We start from the raw sequence: 22,152 nt of genomic DNA on the forward strand, positions 1-22,152 counted from the left end.
ATTTTTCACTATCTCGTTTTTTTATCATTCAGCGATAAATTCATACAATCTGTGATATATTTACGTTCTTTACACTGTGAGTTACCACAGTTGTTTCTCGAACTCTAAATAATTGTCCCTTCATCAAAGTCCATATAGGCTGGTTCAATTATTTTAGAACACTCTTTGATAATTATTCTCCTTTATTTCTGTTAAGCTGTGAAACCGACTTTAGATACTAAACATTACGACTAAACAAGTTACTTTCAATATCTTAACTTTTGTTCTGACTTAACTTGAGCTCACATGGTCACCTATATATATATACATTCTCAACTGAGATCTAGATCTTTCTACAAACTACGAGACGCTATGACGTAACAATATCCACTTAAGTCAACGAGCAAAATACAGAAAGTTGTAGTAATATGACGTCAAATTACAAAAATTGAACTATATACACAACGTATTCTCCTTACAAGTTAAGTAATGAAAATTGTCATAACTATCGCTTTTAAAATAACTAACTTTTAATACTCTTGTTATTGAAACTAAATAATCATTAAATATTGGATCACTGAATGGACTAAGTAATAATTCTTATACTAAATAGTCTTGTATGTCCATCAATATTAGCAACTGATTGGTATTAGGTTCTGATTGTAAAATACTACCCATACATCTCAAAACGAAAAAAAATTCAAGTAATGAACATAGCTAATCATCTTCTTACTTATAATAATTAGAATTTACTTCGTCAGTTGGGCACCTTAGCTGTTGTTGATATCATTGGCCGTAATTCCAAAAATATTTCACGAGATGCTGCCAACTTAAAATATTTAGGTGAACTTTAAATCCACATAATAAGCTAACACTCCAAAATAATCCATATAAAAATATTATTTACTTTTGAATTTCACTCAATATTGTTAATGAAACTGACATTATCGAATAAATACAATATAACTTGCTCAAGTTATTAATTGAAATTTTATACTTTAGGCTGCATTTGTAAATATTAAACGTAACTTGCTCCTGGAATTTGTTTGATAATAATCTGAACCATTGATAAAAGATTCAATTCGAAATCAGATATAGGACTTAATATTGTTTGTAAATCTGTAATAACCGTTATTATAAATTGTATTGTTGTTTAGATATTAAAATATATTTGTGTTAAGAAACAAAGTTGAATGTATTAATCTTGTTTACAAATATCATAAGTTTGATACATATCGACTACAATTAACTTCTAAATTAAAATTTTCGGCTATTTGAAATCGTAATACGTGACGTACGTAACATAATAATTCAGATACTCGTCTGAGATAAATTATAAGAGGTAACAAACTCGTCCACGTTTTTTGGTACTCTCTCTTTTAGGAACAGTGACTCGTTAGTGGAGTACGTGATCATAAACTGTTCATGTGTTAGGAGATCTATCAGTCATTCAAAACTATTTTCACACTTGGTCATGTCAGTCTATTCTTTAAGGTATCTCTGTAGATGTGCCACAAACTAAAATATAGTTTCTCCTGTGTCAGGTTTGACTTCACTGAATTTTCAACGAAAACATTCTTCATTAAGTTCATAGCATTTCGGTATTACCACTTTTAATTTTTAATAGCCCGTGGCATCTTTGGTTGTCATGCCTACACATACTTGTAAGCCTTTTGCAGTTCTGACTTTCGCCACATCTTTCATATCTCTGGGAAAGTCTCCATGACAGCTTTCTGCTGGGTGAGCTTTGCAACCTCAATTTGTCCTTTTGTTTCTTCTCTCTCTCTCTATTTCCTTTCCTTCTTTTGGTCTTTCTTTTCGTCTTCTGTACTTAGCGTAAATAGCCATGGTGTAACTTTGCGCAAAATGTCACCTTTCATATAGGCACTGGGATTATTTGCTGTTTTGAATTGTATGTGATAAATTGACAGCACAAAATTTACTTGTTTTAAAATAATATAATTAAAAACAACTCATACTTATGTAAAAAAGATTAATAACACTATTGTTTACCACAGTTTAATCTAGAGATTTAAATAATTTCCTTTTGTTGTTAAAAGCTTGCACAGGCTGGTTCAATTACCTTAAAATCCGAATGACAACACGAATTATTTCTTCTTTCCTCTGTTATCATAAACCAATCAGTGATAAATTCACTTACAGTACCTTGTTAGTCATTACGGTTGCATCCATAACTTTAAATAATTATCTTTTTTGTCAAAACTCACTTTAGCTATCGCCTAGCTTCACTTTTACGTTCGGTTTTACTTAACTTACTTTTTCTCTCTGTATCTGAGTTGTACACAACTTAAGAATCGTGCAGAATTATGTAATGAAACTTGTTATAACTATTGCTTTTAAAATAATTATATTTTAACACTTGCGTTATGAAAATTAAATAATCATTAAACGTTAAATCACCAAATAAACTAAATAATATGTCTTAAACTGAACAGTCTTTGAAATTGATAATGAACTTTAAAAATCTAGAAAGGATGATTGCACATTTTATCACAATGTTTGTGATGACGAGAAACCCACTTGAAGCAAAATGTATTCTCAAGACGGCTGGTATGGGTATTAGTACTTTAATTAAAATAAAGTACAGAATACATGATCACAATGTTGTAAGAGCTTGACTTTTTTGTACATCATTAACGGGGTCTGAAATATGAAAATACAAGTAAATTGTTTAGTTATGCAGTGAAAGTTTGCCAATTCATTGAATTTATTTTACCTTCTAAACTATATAAAAGTAAAATTATTTGCCACAACAAAGGCAACAGAGCAAATTATTATTATATGCCAGGTCATCATTTACTGCGAATATCAAGAGGTTTTACTGACTTATATATATGGCAAAACGGCTCGTTTGGGTTGAGAAAATATTTTACATAGAAGAGCGAACAACGTTTCGACCTTCCTCGGTCATCTTTGTGAACCTGACGATGACGGTCAGTCCCACTATTCGTTGGTAAAAGAGTAGCCCAAGAGTTGGCGGTGGGTGGTGATGACTAGCTGCCTTCCCTCTAGTCTTACACTGCTAAATTAGGGACGGCTAGCACAGATAGCCCTCGAGTAGCTTTGTGCGAAATTCCCAAACAAACTCTGTTGGTCACGATATAGATAGTGGCCACCTTCCAGTTTGGTGTATCTTCAATATTACCCCCACTTAAAACAAAATTAAAGTAAAAGATAAATTAAATTATAAAAAAGCTAATTGGCCAAAATTTCAATCAGTCATAGACCAAATTTTACCAACTGAAGTACTAAACTTCGCCGCAGACGCATCAGATACAGATGCATATAGTCATATAATACCTGAGTGTCTGAAACATGCAGCCAACAGCTCAATACCAAAACAAAAACACCCTACAACAACACACATATGACAACCACATCAAGAAATAGTACACCTAATAAAAGAAAGAAGAAAACTACGCAGACAATACATACAAAATCGAAATCCACCACTAAAAACACAAATAAGCACTATAAGAAATAAAATAAGATATCAAATCCGATAACAAAAACAAGACGGTTGGTACACCTTCTGCTCACTATTAAATCACAAAACAGATCCGAAACAATTTTGGACACACTTGAAAAGATATACTAACACAGGAAAACAAACAAAGAGTACCCACCATTAGAATCACATGACAAAACAGCTTACACTAACATAGAAAAAGCAGAGATATTTATATACCATCAACAAAACACACCATGAACCAGACATGAACATATATTTCTATAATAAAGTCAATAATTTTATTGAACAGAACAAAACCATATACATGCCAAAATTCCCAGTAAACACATTAATAAAACCAAAGAAAACAATAGACTGAAGCACTCATCAACTAATAAAAGATATAACAGTAACGGAAGTACTGACAGCTATCAAAAACACAAAAAAAGCTCCTGGAGAAGATGGTATACAAGTTATCCTCCTAAAACATGATACTCAGAAATTATATGAACACCTAACAGTCTTATTTAACATATCATTATCAGCTGGATATATCCCTCTTTCTTGGAAGGAAGCAGTAATATTAATGTTCCAGAAAGAAGGAAAGGCAGCGAATAAACTAAACAACTACCGGCCAATTAGCCTAACCAGTTAGTTGTATCGGCAAAATTTTAGAAAGAATAATTAGTAACCGACTATCTACATACTTAAAAGTAAATTCAAAATTACCCGAAATTCAAAACGGATTTAGAAAATATAGACAAACTACAGACCACCTAATTAGATTAATAAAAACAATTACAGACAGCTTCAACAAAAACGAATGCACTGTAGCTTGCTTCCTCAACATTGAGAGAGCATTTGACATGGTGTGGCATAACGGATTACGCCACCGGTTAACGGAAATGGATTTACCCCAGGGAATTATTCGCTGGCTATTAAACTTCCTGGAAAACAGAACGTGTAAAGTAGATGTGAATGGGGTCCACTCAGGGTCATTTTCTTATTTATCATGTATGTGAGTAATATGCCACTGTCGGACCTAAATTCAGGGTTTGCATCACAGTTTGCTGACGATGTAGTGGTCTGGAGAAGTGCTCCCACTCCTTCAATAGCAGCAACAAACCTCCAACCAGTCCTGAATAATTTAGAATATTTTGTTTGTTTGTTTGTTTTGAATTAAGCACAAAGCTACACAATGGCCTATCTGTGCTCTGCTGAGATATCGAAACCCGGTTTTTAGTGTGTAAGTCCGCAGACATACCACTGTGCCACTGGGGAGCTTAATTTAGAAGAATACTGCCAGAAATATAGAATAAAAATAAATATTCCGAAAACCCAAGTAATACTATTCAGCAGATTAAATAAACAGAAAAAAGATCTACCAAAGTTATACATGAACGAGTCACTTTTACAGACTGCTATTTCGGCTACATTTTTAGGATTAACTTACGATATCAAATTAACGTGGATACAGCACACTAACAATATCCTGACAAGAATCTGGAAAAAAGCAAATTATGCAAGAAATCTTTCAGGTAAAAATCAAGGTACATCATCTGATAATATAATAAAAATCTACAAAACATACCTTAGACCTATAATAGAATACGCATCTCCTGTCTGGATAAACATAACACAAAAACAATTACAGAGACTACAAAAAATACAAAATTTAATCTTAACTTCAGCCTATAAGGTACCACGTAGTACTTCATCCACAAATATGCAAACATAGAAACAATATCTGTAAGACTATTGCATAATGCACTAAATTATTTTAATAAAAATTGGCGTATAAATGATTTATTGTGTGATCTCGACAGACACTACGTACAAGATGAGCATAGTCCTAAGTACCTCTCAATTATGAATATATATGTAAGAAATACAAATCAAGCTGGTCACTGCATTAGACGCTCAAAACTAGTATAATATTCGTTTTTATTATTATTACCATTTTATTTTTTCCGATAAATATATATGGAAAGAGTGAAAAATAAAAAGGGCAAATCAAGACAATACATGGACATTGCCCTGAAAAGGGCCGGAGTACTGTGGAATACTCTGGCCCAAAAGCACTACAGCAACAACATAATAGTAGCCGACACGAAAGCTGGGGATGGAGGAAGAGGTATTTAAAAATTCAACATACCCAAATACCTACAAAGAAGAAGCAAAGTCACAATAAAACAAAAATAGCATTACTCACATTACATTGCTAATATATATTGAAACGTTATGAAGTAAAATGCATGAGATTGGAATGTGTATTCACATCAGTGACACCAGGTGACACTCTCATACTGAGCTAAGCTATACAAAATAAACGAGAGTGAACAGATGAATTAGAGATATTTATTTTCATTATTTATCGTTCATTCTCATTTACTGTTGATGTAGCATACTTTCTAGAATATACATCCATTTAACAACTAGTATGAATTCTAAAATTTACGAGAGATAAATTAATGATCGTCAGTGTGCTCGTACTTGAAATGCTCATTACAGCGTTCACTGCTGCACTTATTAGTTTTTTTTTAATTTGAATTTTTTTTCTACCTAAGCAGTGAAATATAGAAAAATACAAGTTATTTTGAAAACCAATTCACAGCAGATTATAAATTTTTTGACAATCAAACTTTGCAAAAGTGTACACTTTGAACCTTTCCCTTTATTGTTTGTTTTGAATTTCGCGCAAAGCTATTCAAAGGCTATCTGAGCCAGCCATCCCTAATTTTGCAGTGTAAGACTAGAGGGAAGGCAGCTAGTCATCACCATCCACCGCAAACTCTTGGGCCACTCTTTTACCAACGAATAGTGGGATTGACCGTCACATTATAACGCCCCCCACGGCTGCTTTTCCCTTTGTGCCATAAAAATACTTCTCCATTTTTATTGTTTGTTTGAAATTAAGCACAAAGTTACACAATGGGCTGTTTGTGCTATGCCCACCATGGGTATCCATACCCGGTTTCTAGCAGTATGAGTCCGCAGTACATACAGCTGTGTCACTGGAGTTGGGGAATATTTTTATTATTACTGGGTAAAAATTTGCTGTACTGAAAACTTTCAAATTGTTTAAAAAACTCCACCTAGCTCCAGAATTAAAAGTTAGTAAAGATTGTGAATTAAATATTAATATTATATTTAGATGCATTTTTATGTTGTTATTTTAATTTTTTTAGATACATCACATTAGAAAAAAGAAATTAGTACAAAAACACTAAGTACAATACACATAGCAAAACTACGAAGAAAAGAAACAAAGTGTAAAGAAATATCCATAGGTAAACAGAAGTTTTGGAACAACTAAAATCCCAGCATGATTTGTTTAATTATACGGGACTTACTCCGTCATTTTCTTTACGTATAATGTTACAGTTAGTATCTGTGAGGCATGGCTACCAGTTTGCAGAGTCCATATTCTTGGGTAAGATTTAAATGTGATTGGCCAGTGGAATCTTCAAGAGAGTTAGAAAAGTAGCTGTGTTTCTTTGTTTGTAATTAAACACGAAGCCATACTATCTGTGCTGTGCCTATCATGGATATCGAAATCTGGCTTTTGGAACTATAAGCCTTCAGACTTACCACTAAGCCATTTATTGGTCATCGTCGAAGTCTCCGTTTACTGAAGAACTATATGTGAATAGGTTAATATCATACCTATACCTTGATAACACCTCCCTCCAATCACTCCCACATACAAACATATAAAAAATAAAAATGAATTAAAATGTTACGTAGTATTTTTCCTTAATTTATATAAAATATCATACTTAACAGGTTGTTCACTTACCACATATAAAGCTTCCAGTAGTTTGATACAAGTTTAAACAATGTTAAGCTAAAACTTTTAATTCAAACACAGCTTCTGTCAGAACTCTAGAGACGTTTTTATATGTCATCACCCTCTTTTTCTTTAGTGGTCAGTTTCAGACTATTGTATTATTTCATCCTCACCCAACAACAATAACAAATAATCTTGGATTTTAAAGCTAACCAAATTGTATGTAAAAAACACTTGCTGAGAGACAGAACTCGTAAATAGCGCAATATTGTTATAATACTTATTTATATTGGAGTTTTAGTCACTTTAAGGTACTATAAAGGTTCATATGACTCCTGGAAGTTTTCTTTTATTAAAAAGAAATTGAAAACAGTCTTTATATAATTAAAATACTCTCATATTTTACATCTGTCTTAAACGCTAGCTGACACATTGTGTAAGAGTTTGTGTGTTTGTTTTTTAACAAAACTACACAAAGGATATCTGCGCTAGCCATCTCTAATTTAATAGTGTAAATTTATAGGGAAGATAGTCATCACCACCCACCGCCAACTGTTGGGCTATTCTTTTACCAATGAATAGTGGGATTGATCGTACATTATAACGCCCCCACGGCTAAAAAGGCGAGCATGTTTGGTGCAACAGGAATGCGAACCCGCGACCCTCAGATTACGATTCGCACGCCTTAACCCACTTGGCCCAGAATTGAGCTCCAAGATAATATTGAAACGAGGCCAGTTGGCTTTCTCCAGTTTCGACCATGGAATGAGAGTTAAGTGGTATTGATTGCAGCTAGTCTTCCTCAGAAGGGCGTAAAAAATTATTACTGCCTTTTAGACAACTTACCCCTCTCAGCAGTAGAGAGGTGGAAAAATCCCCAAACCACGGACACTAAGAATCTGATTTAGGATATTGAAATAGGTGTGTGTGTGTGTGTTTGTATATATATATACTTCTAGTATTGAAGTGAGAAAGTTTGTGGTCTGAGAGCAAACGCTTCAATAAATTGACCCCAACCATCAATACATCCACCATTCCTGCATATCGTGTCCTTTTAAGCTTCCCATGATAAAGGGGCACGAAGTTGTGTAAAATCAAGCTTTATACTGTCAGTTTGTGTTTTAGTGAACGCTTCCGTTGAACGTTGAGTGTATAATTAAACAAAAACAATATTTTAGTGTTATGAGTTTGTTTATTTCTAGTATTAAAACTGCAACCAAATAAACCAGTACTGTGACAATTATAAAAACTTTCAAGTTGTATAATTAAATTACGGTCTGCAGTAAAAAAAAAAAAAAATCGAGAAAATTTTCTGGACAGACTTGATCGGATAATATAGTTTCTGGTCCCAAGAGTACAATCTAAATAAGAAACTAGTCCACGAGCATAAAAAGGTAGCAATCTCTGCTTTAATTTTTTTTTTAACAAAAATTATAAAATTTTAATACTTTTAAACCATTTAATTATCGTATACAAGTGATTGTCATGGTTTCATTTTTTGATTTTATTGAAAAGACAGAACTATTGTTGTAAATTATATTTTTTTTCCTGTGATTATAGTTCAAGAATAAAACTAATATATTGTATCAAATCCATTGTACGAAAGAAATCGAATAATTGAAGTTTCTTGAAATAAAACTTTTACAATGATTCAAATTTAAACACCATAATTACCCCACTCTGAAATAGTATTTTTACGTCCATTTACAGTAAATGATATAATTCTAATTCCACTGCACAACAAAGTTTTTGCTTCTTGAACCCTGTTGGGTGTTCCTTATAGATATTTGGCTGTTGATCACGAAAATCACATCCAAATTTGCCCATCACGTACCATTTCATCGAAAACTTCAGTTCTGCTACAATGAAAAAACGATATCAGGGCAACTGGAATCTACCAATGCTTGCTGAGTACTATTGGACACTGCAACGTGATGCACCAGACATTGAATACAAACGAAAATCACAAGCAAAACACTTAATTATGTTAAACTTAATAGCGGATTAGAAGCATAAACGCAATTAAATATCTTATTGCCGGTAAATAGTTAACTATTTCTCAGAGTTCCTACGTGATGAAGCAAAACCAAAACTATATTTGTGCAAAACTTTTCCAAAAAAATGTTTTGCAATGTTCTCAATAGGATAAATCATTTAAACTTTCATTTGGTCATATGATCCTTCACACCTCGCGAAATTTATAATTGATCTTCAAATTAAATATCATTCTTTATTTGCATCTACAAATATGTATTCACATGATCTTTGTTCATGCAAATAATCACAATGCGTATACGTATTTAACATCTACATTACGCTTATAGAGCACACAAATTATATCTCAAAGAAACGAAAAGAAACTGGAAAACCCTGACTGTGTTGTTGAAATGTTGTACTTTGCAGAAAGTACGAGGCCAAAGTAAGAACAAGTCAGAAAAAGTTAAGTTACTGAAATTAATGTCACACTGTATGATTGTTAGTTTAGCCATAACAGGCGATATTATAAAGTGAGTTTCATAGTTTAATAGAGAAGAATAATTTGTCTGGTCAAAGAGTATTCTAAAGTAATTAAGCCCGTCTGTATGGACTTTGACGAAAAGGAAAGAATTACTTAAGGTTAGCGATACAGCTATGGCAACCCACGAGATAACGTACGTGAATATATCGCAGTTTATATACTGAGAAAGAGAAATACTGAAGAATAATTCGTCTTGTCAATTGGATTCTAAAATAACCAAACCAGCCTGTGAACTTTTGACAAAAAAAAAAAAAAAAGAATTATTTAGAGTATTAGAAACAATTGTGATAGCTATAATTTGAACAATTTTTGTACATACATTTTACTTGTTTTAAAATATGTTACTTTGAAACAAATGGATCGTGCGCTGCCCGTTGATTGTACAAATTTATCACCAACAAGCTACAGACACCTACTGTAAAAGAATCCCATTCCTATAAAGCTGATAACGCAAAACAAATTGCATCAGAGGTATAAAAATATTCAATAGTTATGATAAATGTGCTGCACAACATTTACTTTACTTTTTTTTAAACACTGCCATTACTAACTATCATTTTAAGATATTCTTATAAAGTGCTTTTGTAAGAAAAACAACTTTACTTAAAATGTGTTGAACTTTATTTGTTAAATTTGCCTGCAAAAAAAAATTTAAACTTAATTACAAGATTTTAAGTTTATGTAATGTTCAAAATCTATAATATGATTACATAGCTCATATTTTCTGCAAAGTTAAAAGAGTATATTATTTTGTTTGTCAATTTACTTTTATAATTTACATGTGCTTATTTCAAAATAAGACAGTGCGAGATTTGCACTGATACAATTACAGACAATAATGTAAAAACAAAACCACCTCTACCAGTAAAACATTCACACAGGTAGTCTTTATGATTAAAAAAAAATAGGAGAGAGAGAGAAAGAAAACTGTCAGAAAATACAATAACTGTAACAGAAGTTATGTATCTGTTTAATTTTTTTACATAAATGATCCATCGAAAAAAATGTACAGAATGAAACCCTGTACTGACTTAGATGAACTGACACTGCTAAAAACACAACAGAAAATGTGTGAAATATTTGAATACAATTCTCAAAATATAAAGAGACATTAATAAAATCTGTCTCGATAGCTTCTTCCTCTGCCTCGAGAAAAGCCCCGACCTCTTCCTCCTCGAACACCAGAAGGTGCTGAAAAATAAACCAGAGAAAAACTACATAAATCAACAAAACTTCAAAATTTGTTTTCAATACCATTAGGAGTAACGATAACAACTGCCTACTAATAAACATATAAATCTTGTCAAACATGTTATGCTAGTTTCAACATAACTTACAATAAAAAGCCAAACGATATGGGGTATATTTAGGATTCACACACATTTTAATAACAAAAATATAATTTTAACAAAATTGTTTAAACACACATAATTCTAAAAAATGATATAATAGATCATTATAAATGTTCCATTTTCAAAGCCATTTATACATCCAAAACAGAAATTTTCTGATTAATTCTTTATAAGTGAGTCAGTATTTACATAAATGTACAAATAATAGATTTGGTGGACTAGTGTATCTCTTTCATGAATTTTATTTTTGTAGTACTAATTTTTTCATAAAGAAAATGTTTTATTACTTATTTTAATTTTTGTACAAAATTTTATTTCACTTTACAGTTTTATTCTGAAGAGTGTCTACACACATGAAACTCATAAGGAATTAAAATTATTTTTAGTGTCATACACACATAATAAAAAGGGAATAGTTGTTGTAAGAAAATGTTACCGTTTACAGTTTACGTACCACCGTGCTGTGCAGACGTGTTTCATACTTGTGCGATAGTGAGAAAAACGGTTTAGCGTAATCCGCCTTAATCCCACCTTGCCCTTCATTCATAGGGTGTACGTGTTCGCCCTCGGGAACTCTTAATAATTACCCAGGCCCATGCACCTTATATATATGCAAAAACGGCTTGTTTGGGTTGAGAAAATATTTTACGAAGAGATGTGAACAACGTTTCGACCTTCGGTCATCGTCAGGTTCAAACCTTGTCCCCTACCAAGACTTCTACTGATCCAGCACCTTCCACTAACCAACAGCCCCAACCCAAGATGCCACCAACAGTCATTATCGAAGGCATTCCAGTCATTACTAGAATCCCCGAGATCGCTAGCGAACTCAGGAAATTATTCCCACGTGTAACATTCAACCCCCTCAGGCGTCTCCCCAGAGGAGGAGGAGTAGTTATCAAATGTGCTGACCCACATAGATACGTGACAATACTTAATCCCTAGCCAAACACTGCTTTTAATGGCGCTAACATCTCAGCTCGCGTTGCAGGAAACCAACTACCAGGCAAAGAAGCTGCAATCCGAAGTGTCCTGTTCGATGTTACTATGGACGAAATCAAGGAAGAAATCGCAACCCAAAATATTAACACCAATAAAATGGACTGAAGAGAAACAACAGTTTCCGAGCACCCGAGTTTGCCTTTGGGGTTTCCCCCTCAAAGGTGTTCAAAACCCAAAAGACTACCAAGTTTTAATAATTTTATAATAAAGAAAAATGGAACTAACAGAAAACATGTGGACACTGTATTAATTATCACCACAAAACATGAAGGAAATAATAAAATAATAACTTATTCTTTGACTAGAAACAAAATACTAAAAAGCCATCAAGTTTAAAAGCAAAAAACTGTGATTCCACACACCTATTAAGCACTCTTACATTATCCACAAAAACTCAAAATAAAACTGATAAGCTAGCAGCAGATAAACAAACAAGGTCAATCTCAGATGCTTTAATTCACAATTTTTAGGGTCCAATTACACAACCACTATCCATGGCTAATTGAAGGCATGATAGTTACCCATAATAATATCAGTTAAGTGACTATAGTAAACCAAAGCTGCATTCAACATAACACGGGGCGCATAAAAAATCAATACTCAGGAAATTTTTTTTAATATTCACTTTTAAATTAATAAATTAACTAACTTATAACACCAAAATTTAAATTATAATCTACAATTTCATACCAAACTTACTGATAGACATTCATAGAACAGTAGCTTAATAAATATTTAATATAAGTCTACAAATGTGATGATGTACCCCAAGATCCCAGATGATAGGAAGATGCATAGTGAAAGGGATAAAGCAGCTTTATATTTATTGATTGTTAGAAAAGTTACTACCAATAAAGGATATTAAATATGCATTCACTACTGTAGTTAGTATGTGTTACTAACAATAAAGGATATTAAATATGCATTCACTACTGTAGTTAGTATGTGTTACTACCAATAAAGGATATTAAATATGCATTCACTACTGTAGTTAGTATGTGTTACTACCAATAAAGGATATTAAATATGCATTCACTACTGTAATTAGTACGTGTTACTACCAATAAAGGATATTAAATATGCATTCACTACTGTAGTTAGTATGTGAAGAGGTAAAACAATGGGAGAGTGTGAACATTAATTAAACATGTTTGCATTTTTATAAATCTGTAAACTTACCTTGAAAGTTCTTCACTTTAGTACTGTACTTCCCACTAGGAGGAATGTAAATCTCCCTCTCTCCTTTGTTACTTGGTACTGCCTTTTTGGCTTGTTTGGGGCCTTCATCAAAAGTAATGGGTGTTCTTTCTGATCTTTTTGGGCTATTGCAAAATAAAATCCTACAGAAGTTAATATTTCATTATGCTGAAAATAAATTTTTGATAGATACTTACCTTCTCTCACATGATAGCTTCTCTCATTCAATGTTGCTCACCATTAGCCTTAAAACTCCCACGTACCCTATGTTTCAATGTGGTTCAGCTCCACCCTAGCATGAAAATAAGCATGTGAAAACCCTCCACCAACAAGAGTGTGACACATGTTCAGGAAGTGGGACAATGTCATGAAATAGAGGTTGATGCATGTAATAAATCGTTGATAGGTCACCTATACCTGAGACAACCTGAAATAAAGCACCTGTTAAATTTGACACTAACCTCAGAATTCATGCTTCAAGAGTCAACAAAAAGGTGACTATAATGAGATGGTTTAAGTTAATTTGAAAGAAAACTAAGTAGTTTATAAAGAATAACTACTTGAGAAAGGAACTGTATATGAAACTGTTTAAATCAAGTAAAAACAAAAAGAAACATGTCTGAACACAAGTGCTGTCAGACAAATGATAGTTTGGTAGAGGCTTATAGAGGGAGTTGTATGTGTCATGAGCATACTATACTAATACACAATGATGTATATGAGAGAGATATTGAAATAACTTTATTCCAATAGTGAGGGAGCAGAAAGCTTCCAGCATGCACAAAGTTCTCATATAGAAAGTAGCAACAAATTAGACCAGCTAATCTGGTGAATGAAGGAAAGTATCTATCAGAAGCAAAAGCATCAGTAGAAATTGTTATAACACTACTGAGCCAGCTGTGATAGGAGAGTGTCACATTCCTATTTGTGGGTATTTGTCACAACTGAATCATGCAGAAACACAGGGTCAGGTGGAAATTTCAATGCACACATAGATGCCAGATCTGAATGATAAAAGTTACTATATGAGAGAAAGATATCTCACAAATTTTTTTTTCCCAATATCTGTAACAGAGAATCTACATAAATGATGGATAAAAAATTGAAAATACCTTTAATGAAAGAACATTTCTTATTTCTCAGTATGCAGTAATTTTTACTTTCAACACAATATCATACTACACAAATATTTTGGCATTTCATATAATTTCATAAAGCTACACAATGGGCTATGTGTGTAGTACCCATGAAAAGTACCAAAATCAAATTTTTAGCCTTACAAGCTCTGACTTACTGTCGAGCAGTTATCTCAAACATGTTAAGTCAATCATATTGTCAAGTTTTATGTATGGATAAAATAATAATTTGTGAAAAAGAAATGTAGAGAAGCACATACTCAATATTACCATCTCTTAATTAAATAAGACCTGGGTGTGTGTTGATTTTACACATATGTTGTAGGATTTGTTTTAATATGCTGCAAAAAGAAAACTACTGGATAAAATAAATTAATACTTGAGAATTACTTTCTGTAGGTTATGTAGCTTCTGCAAATTCAATATGTTGTTTTATAAATGATATTTGTATGAATTCATATTTTTAAAATTTACCTACATTCTTTTGAAACTTTCTTACAAAGTAATATTTTATAAAACTATAAACCCTTTTGTTTAAGGAAAAAACAGACAAATGTGCACAATATTTAATTTCACCAGTATACTTTACTTTTACCATATGAAAATTATAAGTAAATTGTTAACTACAAACTTCCATTTAATATAAGTAATAAGTATTAAATCCATTTTACATATATTTTTGATCATCTTCTTTAGCCTTTCAAGTAGTTATATCAGAAGTCATAATGACCTGGTGAAAACAAAGCCTACAATAGATGTTTTGTTGCACAACAAAATTTAATACAATCAAGTGGAAAATTATTTAACCAAACCTACCTCATCTTGTTTCATATAAAACATTTCCATTCCAATCATACAGAAACAACATAATTCAAATGATACCGAACATGATAAAATATGCTCTTCACAATCCACACATAAAAATAAGAAAAAAATAATGTACTCCATATTTTTTGGCCCTTGATGCATTAAGAATGAGTTATATTCTACTTTTCAGTTAAGGTAACCCAAGAATATGTAATGAGTGAATTGCAACTTGCTGCATTCCCTGTAAACAGGCCTGCAAATTTGAGCTTCACAAAAGTTTTTTTTTTATTTTAATTCATCTTCCTCAATCATGTAAATTTTTATTTTTGTTTTATAAATCAGGAAGAAAAAACTTACTTAGATCAAATTATTATTTTAATTACCACAAGACCATTTTTAATATTACGTTTGTTATGTTTGGTTTCTGGAATAACTGATAAGATTCTCTCATTACGATTGGTCTAAAGAAATCAATAGACAGAGACTGTCAGCATTTTAAGCACAATAAAATGTGACTTGATTGCAATAAAAAAAACTCACTTATGTAAAAGTACATATGATGTTTTGTGAAACATTTGGACTAGATAGAGACAAATGGTTATCATTTTTGGGTTCAGCATACAAGAATTACTATAGAACATGTAAGTATTTAAAGACATTAAAAACATCACAAGTATCTGTTATTTCATAATTAAGAACATTCAATGCAGATAGCCCTTTTGTATTGTAGCTTTGCATAAATATCCTGAACAAACAAACAAGAATTTTTAAATTATTTTCTCAAACCTTGTACATTATAAATAATGCTGATAAATTAGCAAATAAAAATTACTTTTTATATAGAGAAATTTCTAAATTTGAAGAGTAATTTAATACTTTGCAAAAACATTCATTCCCAAGCATATCATATCAACTTTACCAGAAAGAAACACACTCCCACATGGTTTTCATTCTATCCCCATACATTTACATATACAAATTAATATTTATTTAACAACTTACCCAGTGGGAGAAGATTCAGATGTCTTCTGAAATACATAAATTTGCCTTAATAAGACAAAATATCATTATACACTAGATAAAGAATCACAAACACACTTGAACCTAGGAGAGAAGACCAACCATTATTGTCTTTTTTTTTAATTAAGGTTCTACTTGTTTGTTTTTTTAATGACTGTCACTAACAACAAAACTTTTCCTTTATTATTTTTTACCTTAAAGAGCTGAACATTTTATTTGTAAACAAAATTAAAACATAAAATTCCAGGTATTACACAGGAAATACAGAATAATGAACATTTGCTCAGTCAATGGAAAAATAGGCTAATAAATATCTGTTCATTATTTGTTGAAAAACATGATGAGATTCAGAAAGGAAAAAAATTGTGTGTATGTGTGTTTGATAATTACAGAGTTCACCAATATTCCTGAAAAGCAAGCCAATCATAAAAAAAAAACCTTCAATTTTATTTTAATGTATAATGACAATGGCAGTGACACATAAATATATTTGTCAATTAGAACTGAGCCACAAAGTAAACAGAGAAAATTTGTTATGCATGATAAAACTACACTGATTGGAAATTATATACAAGTATGAGGAATTGTGATATCCTTGTTTGATCAGCAAAACACCAAAATTTACACAAAAAATAAGAAACATATAGTTTTACAGCAATAATATAAAATTTGAACTCACAAATGTAAGAAAATTTTATATCTAATATAATTGAAATTGGTGTCTAAGATGAAAAACTAACAACATTAGATCTTCAGAAAACAAATGATAACTACATACTGTTGTTGAAATGTTTGGTACCTTCCAAGACAAAGTGATTGTGCTCTTATAGGATGGAGGGTTGTGAAACAGATCTCTAATGAGAGTGTTGATGTTTGAGGTTGTCTTCAGAGCTACAACCTTTAGTTTGTTCTGTAAGAAAAACAAATACCCTGTGCTATTATTCTTAATCTACTCTCATAAATTATGTACAATAAATTTCTTTATTGATAAAATATGTCAAAACAAATATCTAATAATGATTACACCAGACAAACCCATAAAGTGTAATACACCTAGGGAATAAAGAACTTTAAACATTTAAGGTGTAATCCTATTATGCTGGCACTACTTTCAAATTCCCTTCTGTGTGTGCTACTGCAATACATTGAAAATTAATTGAACTGCTTTAATATCAATATATATGAATAAAACTAATGTTGTAATGCATGTTATAATTTGAATTATGATATATATGTTTTAATTACTTTGTTTCAAAGGAAACCTTTCAAAAAACACTTAAATTACAGCCTTCTTGTTATGTGATCCACTGCATTATGAAAAGTCTTAATTTTAGCAGTACTTCACTCTTTCCCACACAAGCTGGTAATGTAGATGAGTGTCTAAATTTGAATTCATGTCTATTTGAACTATTGACACATGAGAGGCAAAGTCTTAAAAGTGCATTCACAGTGAAATAGAAATACATTTTGCCAACCTTATTAAAAAGTTAGTTGACAAGTGTGAAAGAGCTGTTTATGCTATACACCCTTGACAGATAATTTGAAACTAGTGTGTACCTGAAATTACATACTTTTAGGAATGTTATTGTCAAATTTCAAAAACAATTTCACCCACTAGTTCTATATTTGTAACAGAATATAAGAGCTATGTTACCTATGCTCAGATAGAGAAGACAGGCATAATCAGGTTAACATCTTATTCATGTCCTATCTACTAAGCAGTCACCAAAACAATTTAGAAAACAGTGCAACTTACTTTATATTTTACTCAAGGAACAAAACATTATTTTCAGAATGAAAAGCCATTTCAAATAAAACCAATATGGCTAATGTACAAGGTACATTTCCAAACACATTTTTCTACAGCTTTACCCTGGCTTATGTTAAATTACAAAACAGCTAGAAGGAGCCCAATAAATAAATACAAAACAACAAACTTGTATCTATAAAAATAAAACAAATCAGGATTTTAAAAAATTTATTTCAGGAATAAAAAAATATAAAAAATTATTTATTTGTTTAAATTCTCAATACATTTGTAATAAGTTCTATTCACTAAAGAATTATAAGTACTTCATGAAAAATACTAGAATTTCAAGAATAAGAAAAACACAAAAGTCCAGCAGTAAAAAATCTAGTTTAATCCCACTTACCTAATGAGATAAAAAATTGAATATTATAGAACATTAATAAATAGACTTCCTAGACTCCTTTTTTATTTTAATAGGAATTTAATGGTTGCATCTAATATTTTGGTCTGCTATTAGGAACTTAAATAATCCTTTATGATATCAACTAATGAAGATCTATCCTTAAAGCTGAGGCTATCTTAGTTAATTTCTAAGTATCATAAACTGTAATTTTCATCAAAAAATTATATCTAACAAATAATATATAAAATAAGTATTTATGCCATAAAAGAACGAACTTTCATTTTTATGTGTTTTGTTATAGCAAAGCCATGTTGAACTATCTGCTGTGTTCACCAAGAGGAATCAAACCCCTGATTTGTGCATTTTAAATCCAAAGCAAACAAACTTACATGTCTAACATTTCTGTATATATTGTAGTTTGATCTATAAAATATATATATATACATATATACACCAAAAAGTATTATGCAAGTAAGAAAATCTACAATGATAAATCTTAGCAAGTAAAAATGGCCATTGTAAATGTGATCATACTATGCAACAAAAAGTAGCATAATCCCACCTTCTCCTCCTCTTTAGTTTTTTTTACAACTGATGCATTCTTAAACTATTTTAGATTTCTATTTTTACTAAACTGTACTTGATTTATGTTTTAAAAGCTATGTAATAATAATTTACTGATTTTCTCCAGATGTTAACTGCTATGATAATTATAGAACTTTTTTTTTACACAACTATTTCTAAAAACTTTGACTTCTTCTTAATTACAAAAATATCAGTTTATTTTCATTACTTTTATCTTTGTGCAATTAACCATAGGTGACATGGTTCATGAACTGTTTTCTTGAGTCATTTTAATGTTGATTAAAACAATCTATTTTTACTTGATATTTTCAATCTGACAGAATGTTTTAGGATTTATCTTCTATTTACATTTTTGGCTGCAAAAAAAATGTAATTTGGCCAAGAAAGGTAACTGTAATTAGAATATTAATATTCCTGGTGCTTTGGTCTGGGTACTATTTGAATCTGTAATAAAGCTATGTCTAATCAATTCCCTCTTCATCTAATGAAATGCTCATACTTGACTATAGGTACATACAAGTGTATTATAAAAAGCAGCATTATTTGAGGCATTGAGAGAATGAGTTATCAAAAACCTTGAGTTGTCTAAGTTGCATAACACATGTGATTTAATTAACAACCAACTGTAACTAATAGTTTGTTGACTACAGTAACAAATTATATAATAAAAATTTTCTCACTCAACAACATTGTTAATCGTATTATTTACTCTACAATATATTACCATTAAGTCAAGTGTAACACAACCTCTTACCTCTTCTGTCTTTAACTCTTCCCCTTTCTTTCCTTGTAATGCTGCTCTTAGTTTTTTTATATAACCTTGTATTCCTCGAGCCAAGTACTGCAATCTATAACGATATAAGGCGTGATTTTAAAACCATCTTGTACTGCAACTTGTGATCAAAACTGACAGACACAATAGGTCTCAATAAATTACAGTAGACCTATACTATCAAAATATAAAGTATTTACTGCAACACTTTTATTATACCTATACATCTATTCTTATTGTACAGCAGGAAAAATTGACACATTTCTAATACATCCATGCTTGAAAGTGGGATGTGTGCTCACCTGATAAAATTAACAATGAAATCAACAAAATAAAATAACATTTCATCAACATCAACAAATTTCCTCCAAAAACCATGGAAAAAATTATACACACACACACACACCTTGACCAACAACAATAAATCCAAAGATACAACAAACTACAAAACCTTACACTGCTGCATACTATATGTTTCAGACATCAGCAAAAAAATAACCAATATTTGGAAAAAACTCGTAATAAAACATAACATTCCAGTAAACACCAAATTTATTCAAAAACCAGATACAAAACCAAAGTCCATACTATGTAAAAACTACACTGACAAACACAACACCAAAACACAATAAAATACAATACAACAACTGCCATGACTTCTATATTGGAGAAACAAGCAGAAAAATAGAAACTAGATTCAAAGAACACAAAAAAACACCATCACATGTTTCTTTGATTTGCAGTGTTCAAAAACACAACATAACTATAGCAAACACTCAGCTACTAAGTTGGAAAAAAACAAATGCAAAATCAAAGAAGCCTACTTATTCAGCAACCAAAACCAAAATTAAACCAATATAAAGAAGCACCTTTATACCTTTACTAATTAATAACCTAACATCCCACTGCAATGCCCCCTACAATCCCGTACCTGCTTGTACTTTCATCACTAAGACGTGCCTGGCAATGGTCAGTTGAAAACTCTCTCTTTGTTAACCTTAAGATGACCTAGGAAGGTCGAAATGTTCTCTGCTTATCAATAAGTCATTCTGATACACATCTTTATTTCAAGCGGGTTTCTTGTTATCAAAAATGTGTAATTATTCATTCATGTAATTTATGTTAGATGTTTTTACAACTTGAAGTTATAATATTAAGAGAAATCAAATTGTATTGTGTTCTTTGTTTTCTAAATATTCAGTTTAATTTAATTAACCATGCATTTTCTTATTCTTTTAAGTCACTGGCATTGTCAGTCATAACTGTGTTTCATAGTTGCAAAAAGATATATAATCAGAAACTCATACAAAATTTAAGTTAATTCTGTTCCATTTGTTTGTCTAATTGATTATTTAAATATGTATTCATTTTAGCTTAACAACAGCTGAAGTACAAAAGCTAAAACCTTGGTTTTATTAATCAACATCATGTTGCAAAAATACTCGTTTATCATATGTTTACTGAACTCAATCAAATACTGTATACCATACAAAAGCCATGATCATGATGATGAAAGTTATTTTTCAAGTTTTAATTTATACTGGTGACTTACAGCATAAGCTTAGAATTAACACTCCAGATGTCATATGACAGTTTATATAAATGACAATATCAGTTAAAAACAAATAAATTCATTTATCAAACGTTTTTGTTCATCTTTGCAACTTGACTTACTGAAACATATAGTAGACCTCTAAAATATTGTACTTTCAAGGAAAAGTTAAGATAACTCATTATCATCAACAACAACATGAAATTTTAAATGGATATCTATTCAAAGTAAATGTCATACAAATATTCTGCAAGCAATAATACCAAGCATTCATATAACTTAAAAATATTCATTTGAAAAGACTTGGTGATAATCATCTTTTATTTTATTTTTTATATTATAAAATCTTCTGTTGTTGTATTCCAACCAGTAACAAATAATAAATTTTTTTATTCTGTTATCCCACAAAGTCAACATTTCATATAAAGCAAGATACTTAAATATTAAATTGTGTTACAAATTTACAGATTACAGTAGCTTCCAATTATATATCTCAAATGAAACTTCTAATTATGTGTATCATAAAGTTTGTGTGTGTTTTTCTTATAGCAAAGCCACATTGGGCTATCTGCTGAGTCCACTGAGGGGAATAAAAACTCTGATTTTAGCACTGTAGATCTGTAGACTTATCTCATATATGTAAAAAAATGGCTAGTATGGATAGAGAAAGCATTATGTAGAGGAGCAAACATTTTAACCTTCTTCGGTCATCATCAGGTTCACAAAAAAAGAAACAAGTAACTGACCAATAGCTTACCACATGTTTGAAGGCAGTTGTGTAACTGAGTGAACCTAACGATGACCAAAGAAGGTCGAA

At 31.1% G+C, this 22,152-nt stretch overlaps 1 protein-coding gene across 5 annotated transcripts in view; it reads right to left on the reverse strand.

The window, feature by feature from the left end:
- Positions 1 to 10,685: 10,685 nt before the first annotated feature.
- The window catches only part of LOC143234937 (apoptosis inhibitor 5-like), an 80,257-nt gene continuing 68,790 nt past the window's right edge, over positions 10,686 to 22,152 (reverse strand). For 4 of the 5 annotated variants that reach the window (XM_076472629.1, XM_076472632.1, XM_076472633.1 and 1 more), the window contains 5 exons: positions 19,766 to 19,859; positions 17,052 to 17,183; positions 16,256 to 16,281; positions 13,293 to 13,435; positions 10,686 to 10,950 (listed from right to left, as the gene is read on the reverse strand). In XM_076472629.1, the coding sequence (XP_076328744.1) occupies positions 10,871 to 10,950; positions 13,293 to 13,435; positions 16,256 to 16,281; positions 17,052 to 17,183; positions 19,766 to 19,859 (475 nt within the window). In that variant the 3' untranslated portion in view covers positions 10,686 to 10,870. The remainder of the gene's footprint in view (positions 10,951 to 13,292; positions 13,436 to 16,255; positions 16,282 to 17,051; positions 17,184 to 19,765; positions 19,860 to 22,152) is intronic. The other variant, XM_076472630.1, reaches the window with a different exon arrangement.

This window comes from Tachypleus tridentatus, chromosome 12, assembly GCF_004210375.1.
Source record: "Tachypleus tridentatus isolate NWPU-2018 chromosome 12, ASM421037v1, whole genome shotgun sequence".
NCBI classification, from domain to species: Eukaryota; Metazoa; Arthropoda; class Merostomata; order Xiphosura; family Limulidae; genus Tachypleus; species Tachypleus tridentatus.